The sequence below is a fragment of the Brassica oleracea genome, chromosome C4 (genome assembly GCF_000695525.1).
Source record: "Brassica oleracea var. oleracea cultivar TO1000 chromosome C4, BOL, whole genome shotgun sequence".
Taxonomy (NCBI): domain Eukaryota; kingdom Viridiplantae; phylum Streptophyta; class Magnoliopsida; order Brassicales; family Brassicaceae; genus Brassica; species Brassica oleracea.
Window position 1 is genome coordinate 27,154,986 of NC_027751.1, and position 12,345 is coordinate 27,167,330.

The 12,345-nt window shown below is 37.2% G+C and overlaps 3 protein-coding genes and 1 pseudogene across 5 annotated transcripts; 2 read left to right on the forward strand and 2 right to left on the reverse strand.

The window, feature by feature from the left end:
• Nucleotides 1–2,590, forward strand: part of LOC106338537 — a 6,359-nt pseudogene extending 3,769 nt beyond the window's left edge.
• Nucleotides 2,591–3,281: 691 nt separating this feature from the next.
• LOC106337663 (mitochondrial import inner membrane translocase subunit tim16-B-like) lies at nt 3,282–4,819 on the forward strand. The gene is made up of 4 exons (XM_013776786.1): nt 3,282–3,397; nt 3,624–3,711; nt 4,167–4,300; nt 4,395–4,819. Exons 1-4 carry the CDS (start codon nt 3,395–3,397, stop codon nt 4,512–4,514), a joined length of 345 nt encoding a protein of 114 aa, XP_013632240.1. The 5' UTR covers nt 3,282–3,394; the 3' UTR covers nt 4,515–4,819.
• Nucleotides 4,820–4,997: 178 nt separating this feature from the next.
• Nucleotides 4,998–6,707, reverse strand: LOC106337662 (pirin-1-like). Of its 2 annotated transcripts, none has more exons than XM_013776784.1 (7): nt 6,408–6,707; nt 6,259–6,311; nt 6,122–6,160; nt 6,001–6,029; nt 5,846–5,908; nt 5,655–5,755; nt 4,998–5,575 (listed from the first exon to the last, which is right to left on the reverse strand). In XM_013776784.1, the coding sequence occupies exons 1-7, from the start codon at nt 6,512–6,514 to the stop codon at nt 5,095–5,097; spliced, it is 873 nt and encodes a 290-aa protein (XP_013632238.1). In that variant the 5' UTR covers nt 6,515–6,707; the 3' UTR covers nt 4,998–5,094. The 2 variants fall into 2 exon arrangements, with proteins under 2 accessions (XP_013632238.1, XP_013632239.1); XM_013776785.1 differs by having other exon boundaries at nt 6,259–6,308; nt 6,408–6,706.
• Nucleotides 6,708–8,774: 2,067 nt separating this feature from the next.
• On the reverse strand, nt 8,775–10,744 carry LOC106339279 (F-box protein At3g59150). 2 transcript variants are annotated; one of them, XM_013778067.1, is made up of 4 exons: nt 10,609–10,744; nt 9,536–10,511; nt 9,290–9,445; nt 8,775–9,215 (listed from the first exon to the last, which is right to left on the reverse strand). In XM_013778067.1, exons 2-4 carry the CDS (start codon nt 10,505–10,507, stop codon nt 8,910–8,912), a joined length of 1,434 nt encoding a protein of 477 aa, XP_013633521.1. In that variant the 5' UTR covers nt 10,508–10,511; nt 10,609–10,744; the 3' UTR covers nt 8,775–8,909. The 2 variants fall into 2 exon arrangements, with proteins under 2 accessions (XP_013633521.1, XP_013633522.1); XM_013778068.1 differs by lacking the exon at nt 10,609–10,744 and having other exon boundaries at nt 9,536–10,310; nt 10,391–10,479.
• Nucleotides 10,745–12,345: the final 1,601 nt, after the last annotated feature.

Genomic DNA, 12,345 nt, shown 5'->3' on the forward strand with positions numbered 1-12,345 from the left:
TGAGTTTGAGATGAAAGATTTGGGTGTTGCGAGGAAGATTCTAGGAATGGAGATCTTCAGGGTTAGGACGAAGAAAAAGATGTCCTTGTCACAAAAAGCCTACATTGAAAAGGTCTTGACAAGATTCGGGATGCTTAATGTTAAGCCTATCGATACTCCATGTGCTGCAAATTTTCATCCTACCATGAGTGATGAAATGTCTGAAGGGGAAATCGATTATATGTCACGTGTTCCTTATGCTAGTGTTGTAGGAAGTTTGATGTATGCTACGTTTTGTACAAGACCAGATCTTGCACACGCAGTCAGCGTTGTGAGTAGGTTCATGGTTCAGCCGCGAAAGGAGCAATGGATCACTGTGAAGAGGATTTTCCGGTACCTTAAGGGTACATCTGATATTGGTCTTGTCTGTGGAGACAGGGATCCGAGACTGGTTACTGGGTATTCTGATTCGGATTATGCAGGAGATGTGGACAACATGAGATCTATGACTGGTTACATATTTACTTTGGGTGGTTTTGTTGTGAGCTGGAAGGCGACTTTGCAGTCGACAGTGACTTTGTCTACAACTGAGGCAGAGTATATGGCATTGACAGAAGCTGCTAAGGAGGCAATATGGTTGAGAGGATTGGTCAGTGATCTTGGTCTTCATCATGATCAGGCTACTGTGTTTTGTGATAGCTTAAGTGCTATCTGCTTAGCCAAGGATCAGGTTCATCATGAGAGAACCAAGCATATCGATGTAAGATACCATTTTCTGAGAGATGAGAAGAGTATATGAGTTCGACGGAACATCTGAGCAAAGAGAGAGTTTGGTACATCTGTATTCTGAGCACGAAGAAGTGCATTCTGGTACATCTGATTATGGAGGATTCAAGTCAAGGTGGAGATTTGTTGAATAACGTCTTGAATCTGTTGGGCCTTAGTCTTTTTTTGAGGCCTACTAGTGCTAGGGTTTTCCGGGACACAACTATATATATTTTGTGTCTACTCTAAACCTAGTTAGCAGCCGTAGAGAAACTAGATGTGATCTTCTTATAGACAGATCTCTGTAATTCCTCCATCAATAAAATCTCTCTATGCCCGTGGACGTAGCCGTTAGGGGTGAACCACGTTAAATCTCTGTGTCTTTCTTTATTGTTTATCCATCTGTTAATCTTTATCTTCTCACATCCGTCGCACCATTTTGTTTCCTGATCATGTGGGTTATTGTGGAGCTTAGAAATGTTACTACTTGCATCACATTCTTGCTGCTGTTGTTGTGGTGGAAAACCGTGGAAGTTTTATGTTTTGCCTTTTTGTAGTGGTGAAGGCGAATCAGTACACATCGATAACAAGTGTGATGATACTGGACTGCTGGGCGATCTCTTGCGTTTTGGTGTTGACATTTGTTATTCTGAAAACAAAATACAGTTCGATGAAGATTACTGGTGTGGCTCTCTGTATCCTTGGTGTTGTTATGGTAGTCTTCTCTAACGTTCACCGCTGGGAGTCGAGGAGGTAATAGTGGAAACTTATGACAATATCTGACAATAAACTTTAGAGGTTCTTTTTGGTACTGGCACGAGGTTTCTTTGATATTTGCACGTGCAAATGATCCATAACTTTCTTGATCCATACCTTGGAGATGATCTAGATATTATTTAAGAATCTTTTGTAATCGAGCAGTGAGAAAGATTCAGTTTATCATTGTGTCTTGTTATTCTCAACTGATTCGTTGCTTCTACTTGCTAACACAGTTGAGCTTATATGACCTTTGGATTTTTCGGCGCAATTATTAGTGCCATTCAGATGATCCTTCATACAAATTATATCTTTTTTTTTTATGTTTCTTAGACTTGTATGCACATTCTTCAGGAAGCTCTCCTTGACTTGTCTCTAGATGCATATTTGAACGTGGTGAGCTCAAAGCTGTTGAGTGGTCAGCTGAGAATGTAAATTTCAATATCCACAAACCAAAGCCTTTGTTTCTTTATCAGTACAAACTTTTATCATTTCTTTCTACACTTTCAGCCACTTCCTTTTCTTAGATTCGCAGTCTCGATGTTTCTCTCCTACTCATTACTCCCGGTTTTGCTCAAGGCATGACACAAAACCGGCTTTACTCTCTGTTTCCATGTTCAAAAAGCCTCTCAAACATTAACATAAAATATGATCATCTCAGACCAGTGGTTCAGCGATGTTCACCCTCTCGTTACTCACATCAGACATGTGGGCTGTTTTGATCCGCATTTCGCTTATCATGAGAAGGTTAGCTCACTTTGTAACTCAAAGAAATTTTCTGTGTCTTAGCAACCAACGGATGAGACCAGTTTGCCATGTATGTGTTAATTTTAAGTTTTTGGCTCTACTACCTTGCATTTGCTACTACAGCTATTGTTCGGATCATATACTCAGTATACAGGCTTTTTCTAGACTTTCTTTTTCAATTATCTCTTCTACAATGACGGCTTCATCAAGAACAATAATCAGTATGTTTTTGCGTTTTTTGTTGATATTCTTCTCGGGAAGGAGAAAGATGAGGAGGACCAAAAAAGACGAGCAGAGAAAGATGTTGGATGAGGAGGATGGTGAAACACTTGGAGTCAGTTAGTAATTTATAACAACAATTGGGCAACTAACTGTAAAGAGAAAAATGCTCTATTTGATCTTACTTCAATTGTGAGAATAACATAAGTTACTTCAGATTACCAACCTTTATTTTTTTATTGAACTTACTACGACAAGTGCAAGAAGCTGCATCTCCACACTGCTATAGTACTGTCACTTGTGCTTATGTACACTAACGCCAGAGCAAATAACTCGTGTAAGCACTGTATAAACAAAAGATTACGTTGTGGCTGTATGTCACTTTTACAGTAAATAATAAAGGAGAAAAATCAATTTATTCTTATATACTCTGAAATTTATCCAATCAGATGGAAAAACATGTTCCTCCTATTTCATCTAGTTACTATTACTGGAGAGTAAAATAGAAAAAAAAATTTACTCCAACTTAAAAATCTACTTTACTCTCTCTCTCTCTCTCTGCCATTTTCATTTTTCCTCTCATTTCACCTTTTTTTTATTTTCCCTCTTATTTACTCCATCTTTCCCAGTCACACACTATAAAGTTTTACTAGTATTCAATTTGGAAACCAGGCTTTATCATTGTCCACTACTAACCCACTAAATATTGGGCTTCTTTGTTAACAAAAGCCCAAAATCATACCTGACGTGGTAAGGTTTGAATTGGATACTATTAAAAACTCCATGGGCGTCATTAGTCTTCCCTATTTCTCCCAACTCATTACACGAACACGAACACTAGATTGTTCCATTGCCTTAAACGAATCCAGAACCTCGTCAACGAAAGGAGCAACTTTTCGCATTTCAGTCGAGCAACTAATTGAATTCCATGGTGGGTCTCTCTCTCTCTCTCTCTCTGTTGTTAATTTGTATGAATCTGAGAGTGATTGATTTGTTCGGTGAATTTGGTAAGGATTGTATTAGCTGGTTGCTTCTTTAAGAGATTCTTGTTATCCTCTTGCCTCATTTCAAATCCCTTCATGCCATATATATATATAAGTAGCTAAAGGTCTGTGCTTTTATCATGTTGCATCGATACTCGTTTGTTTCTCTTACAGGCTGGTAGAATAATTGCGCAGTTCATTGTGATGGGTACTGGGATTTTAGGCCGTGCTGTCTTTAAAGCTTATCGTCAGGCCATTGCAAGTATGTTTCAACATTTTTTTTTATTACATATGTTACCTTCTTTTTTTTACATCAAGTCATCTCTTAGCTTAGGAAGATCTGTTTTTCAATTGACGCTACAGATCGGGTTACAAATTGCATTCTCATGGTGACTAGTGATTCTGTAAGAACAGTTTATATTTTTCCCTAAACAGCTTGCTTTGTTTTATTTGAGTATTGCTCTGTTTATATATATATGTGTGTGTGTGTGTGTGTTAGCTTCATGAATCTAATGATGGCTTGCTCTCTCTTAGGAAGATCTGTTTTTCAATTGATAGATGTTTTTTCACAGCTCCTGGATATTTGTTTACCACTATTAGAACGGTTTATATGTTTCTGGACTGCTCTGTTTGAGTCTAGTATATTCAATAGGTAATTAAACTTGTATTTGCATTGAAGTGTGAGGCTTCTCTTACTCAAGAAAGTTTGTTTTGCAGATGCGTCTAAAACCGGCGTTGCGCAGGAAGCAATGCAGAACGCAGTACGTAAAGCAGGGAAAGCCATTAATGAGCAAGAGGCTAGGCAGATTCTCGGTGTAACCGAGCAGACCTCTTGGGAAGAGATCTTACAGGTACAAACACTGTTTCTCTGTCATCAGGTCTAATCTGTAACTCTCTCAAGGGAAATAACTAATACGGAGTTTTGGTTTATATATATGATTGTAGAAATACGACAAGCTGTTTGAGAATAACGCTAAAGCTGGGAGCTTCTACCTTCAATCTAAAGTTCTTCGAGCGAAAGAATGTCTTGAAGTTGTGTACAGGAGCAACGGCACACCTAGTTAAGACCATCTTTTTATTTTTACAGATTCAGAGTTCTAGCTCTTTATGTAAAATCAATGGCTATAACACTGTTCTGTGAGATGATATGTAACTCTGAAGAACTGCCATAGTCTTCTTCACTCATTTTTCAGTTGATTAGTAGTGTTAGAGAACCTCCTAAAAACTTAGAATGGATTGTTCTTCTATGCGTGTATGTTGTTTCACTCCGAAGACTCCTTAGAGTTTTGTTTCTGTTTTTGATTCTGACTGAGATGAATCTACAGTTTGTTATGTATATATAACCACTTCAGTGATTTAGCTGAATCTCAGATTATATGTGTAAATGTAGTGTTAAGTGGAGTATAAGGACACGAATTCGAGTTTCTGTAAGCAGAGATTCGACTTGTTAGCTGTAATAGAATCTCAAGTCTTATCATCAATTTTCATAAAGAGACGATTGTTGTTTTTCCTCTTGACACTGATCTCATCTTGTTTCGACTTGTAGACTTAATTGTAATAGGTTCTTGAATGTGAAATAAAGAAGACAAAACCACATAATTCATATGGTTTTTGTTTACAAACTCTTTTGACTGTGACCTCTACTTTAACTACTTTTAGCCATCTCAAACCCGTTCTTAGCATTCTGGTAATCCTCAAAAGCCATATCAATCTCAGCCTGAGAACTCATCACAAACGGACCACTCTGAACCATAGGCTCACCGATCGGCTTCCCTGCAATCAACAGAAACCTCAATGACCTAGAACTTGACTTGTTCCACACGCTAACTAACTCCCCAGGTCCAAACACAACAACATTGTGCGCAGATATAGCTGAAGAGTCCATGGAGCTGAAAAGGCCTTCATCGCCTTCTAAAATGTAGGCGAAAGCGGTCCAAGATTCTGGAACGGTCTGGTGGGTTTGAGATCCTGGCTTGAGGGTGAAGTCAAGGTACATCATTGGTGTTGTTGTCTGGCAAGGAGATTTGATTCCCATTGAATCTCCGGCTATGACTTTGACCTCTACTCCATCTTCCTCTGCCCTTGGAATCTCTGAACCAGACAGTTCTAGGTTTTTTGGTTCAATCCTGAGGAAAAATCAAACAACACAAGGTAAGTTATCTTAAGAGGAAGAGAGGATAGTGAAGAAACTGGTCTCTCCTTTACATTCTGTGAATGGAAGGGAGGTTGATCCAAAGCTGTAAGCCATTGTTGACTTCTTGTTCCGGATATTCTGAATGAATGATTCCTCTTCCTGCTGTCATCCACTAACAAATCAAAAGCTAAAGTTGAGTGAAACTTGTAATCAAGAATTCAAGATCTGATTTGCTTAGTGTTTCTTTTTTTTTTTTTTTTACCTGAACATCTCCAGCTTTGATTATACTTTTATGACCTTTAAGATCGTTGTGAACGATACCTCCCTGCATAAGTTTTTTTAAATTTTAAAACTCATTAGAGTTAAGATTCAAGGAAAAAAAATTCTGTGAAGACGTTGAAAGAGTCTTTGGCTCACCTTTAGTATGTAAGTAAGACTTTCAAAACCTGCATAGAGTTGATACAATCACTTAAGTCATTACAGAACAGAGAAAGGTTTGCGTATATGCGTGTGTAAGAAGTTAATCTGTGATATTGACCTCGGTGAGGATGATCTGGGTATCCAACTGAAAGCGAAACTGATCAAGAAACAGAACACATAAAAAGCTGCTTTAGATTGTTATCTATATAAATATGTAATCATCAATAAACATATATGGGAGATGAAGAAATTTACAGGAAAATTCAACTAACAACACGAACGGGTCTAGTAACTTCTGGTCCATCCTGCTGAGTTAGCCACACCAGGAAAAAAGAACTATGAAACTTGAAGGTCAAGCTATTGGATTATCACGAAGCTATTGGACTTTTGTGAATAAAACCTACTCTGTGATGGCGTTTCTAACGAGAGCCCCTTCTCCTTCTTCCTGAAGCTTTACAAAAAAGTTCTTGATTACCTGTCTCGTTACTCTATTATCGTCAGAATGAGACATGGTGATCAATGATGATGATGATGATAAACTTCTGTTACTGTATCTTCTTCTTATTAATATGTGGTGTGTATGAGTGTCAGTGTGTGTATTATATATATAGAGATAGAGAGGTGCAAAGGATCGACTTGGACTGGAAGTTGTAGGTGAAGGTGAGAATTCACTCACATCTGTTTCTTTGTCTTGACACTCTATGCAATAGGTTTACGGTAGTCTACTAGCCCCATGCAAAAATGAAAAAAAATATTAAATAATAAATACTATCATATTAATGTGAAAATGAGTACCAAATCTAATTTGCATATTGTTCATATACATAACTCGTAAATGTCTTAACTCTTTGAAGTGCCGGTAATGTTTTGAATGTATTTTCATTGCATGTTCACACTACATTTAAATATATAGTAATAAAGAAATAAATAATTGTATTTCAACCGACTCAAACCTAACTTTCTGATTAATTGAAACGATTAATGATATATAAAGAAATCCTGTTCGTTGTCATGCTACGTTTAAGTAACAAATTTGGCTGCTAAAACAGCTAATGAAGACAATTTTTAAAAACTATTTTCATTGTCAATTGTCAGGCTAAAAAATAATACAAATATTAAATATTATCAAACTATACATCAATCACATGTTAAAGAGTTGTCGTATATAAAATATGGTGGATGATTTGATGTCGGCTCCAAGTATGAACGTCCGTATTCTATTCAAGGATATATAAGACACATTAAATATCAGGATATGATTATAAAACCTAATAAAATAACTCGAAACATATTCTGAGCTTTTGTCCATATTGATCTTGAGACTTCTTGCGGTTGAAGGGAAAAGAGCATCTTCTTAAATAATGTTTCAAAACTTTAAAAGCAAGCAATGAGAACACTGTATATGCACGATATGATCTGATGGCTGGGACCATAGCACACAACTTGTTTACTTAACATATTGATAGTTATTGATTCTTGATGTGTGAAAAGGTGAGAACAAAAGAAGATTTCACTTTCTTAGGTGTACTGAATCTAGTTAGAAAGTCAAAGACTTTTACAAGCTCTTTTGTTTGTGCTTCACCATTTTCTACAACTATGAATTATATCTTCTCCCCCACCACTACCCTCTCTATAACACATACATATTCCTAACACTACTCATACAAAACTATAGAGTGAGTGAGAGAGAGAAGATGTGAACATCCTTTTTATATATATATTTTTTAAACTAGCATCCTTTTTATATTGATTCTACTTTATTTAGAATCTTCTGTTAATCCAAATGGCCATAATGGCCCACCTTTTCAACTTCTTTCTCTAGTTTTGGCACAAGAACACTAACCAAAACGTTTGGTTTCGCACCTATTAGGTTCATGATTGACTTTCTTTATGAGACGGAAACAGAGAAAATGCGTTCACACCATTCACAAATTGCAGCACTACAAGAAGAATCATATGAAAGTGAAATAGCTTGTGAGCAACAGAGATTCTGTTTAGTTTTTTCTTGTACTCGATAATTTTGATTCGAGTTCTTAGATATTTCCAGTAACTACACACATTTGTAGCCTTAAGACACATGCAGTGCTTCCAAATGGTAAAAGAAGCATGACCACATGAGTGATTCTAAAAGGAGTTTAGAAATAAGTAGAGTTCTTTTTTTGCTAAAAGGTAAATATTTCATTGATGAGAATGAAAAAGCATAATTTGTTTAAGCCCAAAAAAAGGTGGAAAAAAGGTTTAAAGAACTAACATTAGAACTGACAATTGAATACAATTTCAGTACTAAAAATTCTGATCAACAACCACAAAACCGGGTAGGATAACCGACGACATCAATCCGCACGAACCCTAGTCTCCCGACGACGCTTCAAGAACCATAAAGTCACAAGACCGTATAGATTCGCAACACGAACCCAGCAGAGACTAACGACACCGATCCTCAGCACGAACCCAGCGAAATCCTAAGACATTCTTAAACCAAGATCCGAAAAGTGATCGAGTAACCCCACTCGACACAACCAAGATAGCTAAACTAAAAATCGGGACTTGAGAGAGCAGCAACCACAACTTACTAAATTAACAATCCTACAAGCCAAAAGAAAAAGACCTAAGCTACCATCACATAGCCAATCAACCAGAAAATGGCACTGGGATGCCAAAGGTCAAACAAGTAGAGTTCTTCTAGAGGACTTTAGTGAAGCTACTCCAGGAAGAATTTGAAGTTGGCTTCTTCAGCCAGATTAGGAGTTGTTCAAGATTGTTTATCATCCTCATCAATGTTTCTCTAAAATTCAAATACTTCACAGGACATTGTGATAGGGAAAGACTTTTCAAAAGAACTCAGCACAAGCACACAACCCCCACATCTCTATACACAGAACTACATAATAAACTTAGACAAGTGATCAAGCACTTTCTTTCATGACTTGGACCTTGCATTTGGGGGAAGCTCTGGTAAGACACAAAAGATCATTCACCAGACGACGTCTCTCTCCATCATCAACTCCTTTATGAGTAACCCTAACCATTTCAAGATGCGGTAATGTTCCCAAAAAACACTCCATGTGACTAAGTTCTTCACCAGTTCCTTCATACCCATTGATCTGCAGAACCTTCAATCCGGATGATGACAGAGCATCATACATATCATCCAAAGATAAACGTAGGTGCCACCCAACCTCCCATCCTTTTTTAACATAATGCCCTAGACCCTGAAAACACGTTGGACATTAATATCATTATAAATTCATGAATATTAGTACATAACTCTTTCTTTGCACCATACCTTGATGATTAGAGTTTGTAGATTTGGCGCCTTGAGGAGAAGAGATGGAAGCAGTTTCTTGAAGATGTATGGACTGCCATGAGGTCTATCACTTCCCAGAGACAAGCTAATCAGATTGTTGAACACAGGTATTTCACCACCACGGTAATAAAGCGTCTGAAACACACACACACACACACACCAGAATCATCACTAGCCAATAAAAAAAACATTCAGGAAGCAACTTAAAAGGGACTGGACTCTCACATCTAGAGCATCTGGAGATAAGCAGAGGATCTTGACATTTCTGATTCCCATGAACAAAGTTGAAACATCACCAGGAACAAAACCAACATTATCTGGAGCATTCTTGCGCATGATTTGACCTGCAGTCAACAGAAGATCAAGCCTAGCTTCAACCAAGCTGTCCAAACGCAGATTCTCATACTTAGCCGCAACCACATCAGAATACTCCAAGTAAGCAAGCCCCGGAGTATCAAACTTAACACAAGGCTTAGGACCAGAAGTATCATCATCACGTCTGTACACAAATCTCTTAAGCGTTGGACTTGAAACAGACCCATCCCAATAGTACCACTCCTTGGATTCATGGAGCCTCAGGTTCTGAAGGTTAGGGAAAGCTGATAGAATAGCTTCGAAACCAGGCTTACCATAAGTAAACTGAACTGAGTCAAGAAAGAGAGTGGTAAGTGTGTGAGAAACAGAATCTGGAAAAGTACCATCATGATGAATGAGGTAGACTCTTCCGATCCTTAGGTTTACAAGTGCCTTGCTCTTAAGGTCACAGTACAGCAGAACAAAGCTAACGTACTTGAAGTCACCACCAAAGCTTAGACAAAGTTCCGAGGCCCCAAGATCCATTACTCTTTTTACCCACAGAGGTACGCGATCAAATCTTTCATGAAGATCTAAATGACTTATCTTGAAAGAGGCTTTCTTCACAGGAGACGAGTTCTTGACTCGCGCAAACAGTACCCTTTCCACGAACTCCATGAAAACCTTAGTTTGCTCTCGACCCATTCTGCGGTTTAGCAACAGAGAGTCGTCAAAGTCGAGGATAGGTACCAGTTGAAAAAGATTCGACCATCGCTTTGACAGAACCTGTGTTAAAGCAGCCTCCTTTGTCGTGAGGAAGGACAAGATGTAGCAGAGAACATCATCTGGTAAAGTGCTGATCAAGTCTCTGGAACTTGGGTTCGCTTTTTTGTTACCTTCCATTATCCTACGAGGATGAGAAGTGAATAAAGGAGCAGACTTTGATCTTTAATCTTTAAAGGAGAGTACTTTAAATGGAAGCCATGAAACTGAGGACCTCTTACCTTCCAGTGTGATGATGAGTAAAGAGCTTTTCGGATCCTTCAGGCGAGAAGATGAGTTTAGGAAGCCGACGAGCAGCTGACAGTTGGATCCTCTCTAATCTGGAGTGTGATCTTACACAGAACAGTCTTCTTCTGTTCATCGACTGTACAGAGTATGCAATAAATGGCAAATCTCCAAAATAGCAATTTTCTAAGTTTATATCACAAAAATAGCACTCAAAAACTAAAATGACCAAAATGACCATACAGAGTGTATGCAATAAGATGAGAACTCATCACTAAATGCAATCGGATTATTGGGCCTTTGGCCCTATACTGTAATTACCGTTTAAACAATTTCGGAGTGTTTACCACCAAAATAGTAATAATTAGGGAAATCAACATTTTTTAAGAGTATTTGCAGTGTCCTGTCCACACAAAGATTATACCATAATTAGCTCCTTGCCCATTTAAAGTTTTTGTCTCTTATTTTAGAAACTTTGTTGACTATTATACCCCTACTGCTTGACGATTATTGTCTCCGATATTTCTAAAGAATCTCAATCTTTATCATTGTTCAATTTCACACGAAACCTCATTTGTTAGACAAGTTAGTATATATTTTATTATTATCATTATATCCCCGTAACTAAAATTTTCAATCTTCAGAAACTTCGAGGTTGACACATCCGACAATTTGAATCAAGGCTTTGAAGATTCAAAGAGGTTTCACGGGAGCATTAAGCTTTCAAATTGACGAGGTTTAACGTCTTCGTGAAGAAGAAAGAAAGAGCTTGGGGCAGCGATTCCGGTGAAGCTTACGGGGGAGATGCGTCTGACGGTGAGTCAGTGAATGCTCTCTAGCATGAAAGACACGTATCCTCCTCGGTTGGACAGAGAAGCTTTGGGGCGGTGCATCCAAAATTGTGCTTAAAATTTTATTATTCATTGTAGTCTCTTCGGGGCTTGTTCTTAGCCCGTTTCTACTTGTACTGCCTTAGGGCTTTAAGTGAATGAATTCAGTTACGAACTAATTAACAGACATTCTAAACTTTGTAAATGTGATTTTTATAGTTGTTTATCTTGTTAATAATATTTTTGACGCGCCAAATATAATATTGAATGTTTTCAACAATTTAATTTGATAGAACAAAGATTTTAGCGATGTATAATTTTAAGTATACCTTTGAATTAGCATTAAAATTCATTTTTAGACTGCTACCATAATTTATATATAGCATATAAAATGTTTATCATACATTTACATGCATCTTTTAGTTAATATATTTAAAATTCTTTGGTAACCCGCTAACTTATAAAATAACATAAATTTTACTTTCTTTTTGCATTGATATGTTATACGGCTAACATATCTAAAAATGTGTAACAATTTATTTATCCGTTTATATAATAGACTTTTATACACATAACGCATACTAAAAACAAATAACGAATCACATATAATTGTGTTATTAATGTTAAAACAATCTATAAAACATGATATCAAACCACATTATGTAACATCTGTCAAATTTAAGGTTAGATTGCTAACACTTTTAGTAACCTGTAACAAATAATGTGTTAGCTAAATGTAATATTTGCTGCTATATTAATAATTATATGGGTAAAGCACACATACGTCTTGTTCATATATTCAGACAATATTTATCTGATTAATTCGAAATACAGATATTGGTCTCATGAATCCTGCGTTGGAATTGAGTTGATGATAGAATGCCATATGCCATGGAAGAGGAG

Coding starts and splice junctions, on each gene's coding strand:
- LOC106337663 (XM_013776786.1), top strand. Junction 3,712..4,166: donor TTATCGTCAGGCCATTGCAA/GTATGTTTCAAC, acceptor TTTGTTTTGCAG/ATGCGTCTAAAACCGGCGTT. Junction 4,301..4,394: donor CTTGGGAAGAGATCTTACAG/GTACAAACACTG, acceptor ATATGATTGTAG/AAATACGACAAGCTGTTTGA.
- LOC106337662 (XM_013776784.1), bottom strand. CDS start 6,514: ATGTCTCATTCTGACGATAATAGAGTAACGAGACAGGTAATCAAGAAC. Junction 6,312..6,407: donor GTTAGAAACGCCATCACAGA/GTAGGTTTTATT, acceptor TGGCTAACTCAG/CAGGATGGACCAGAAGTTAC. Junction 5,756..5,845: donor TCAAAGCTGGAGATGTTCAG/GTAAAAAAAAAA, acceptor TTGATTTGTTAG/TGGATGACAGCAGGAAGAGG.
- LOC106339279 (XM_013778067.1), bottom strand. CDS start 10,507: ATGGAAGGTAACAAAAAAGCGAACCCAAGTTCCAGAGACTTGATCAGC. Junction 9,446..9,535: donor TATCTCCAGATGCTCTAGAT/GTGAGAGTCCAG, acceptor TGTGTGTTTCAG/ACGCTTTATTACCGTGGTGG. Junction 9,216..9,289: donor TACAAACTCTAATCATCAAG/GTATGGTGCAAA, acceptor ACGTGTTTTCAG/GGTCTAGGGCATTATGTTAA.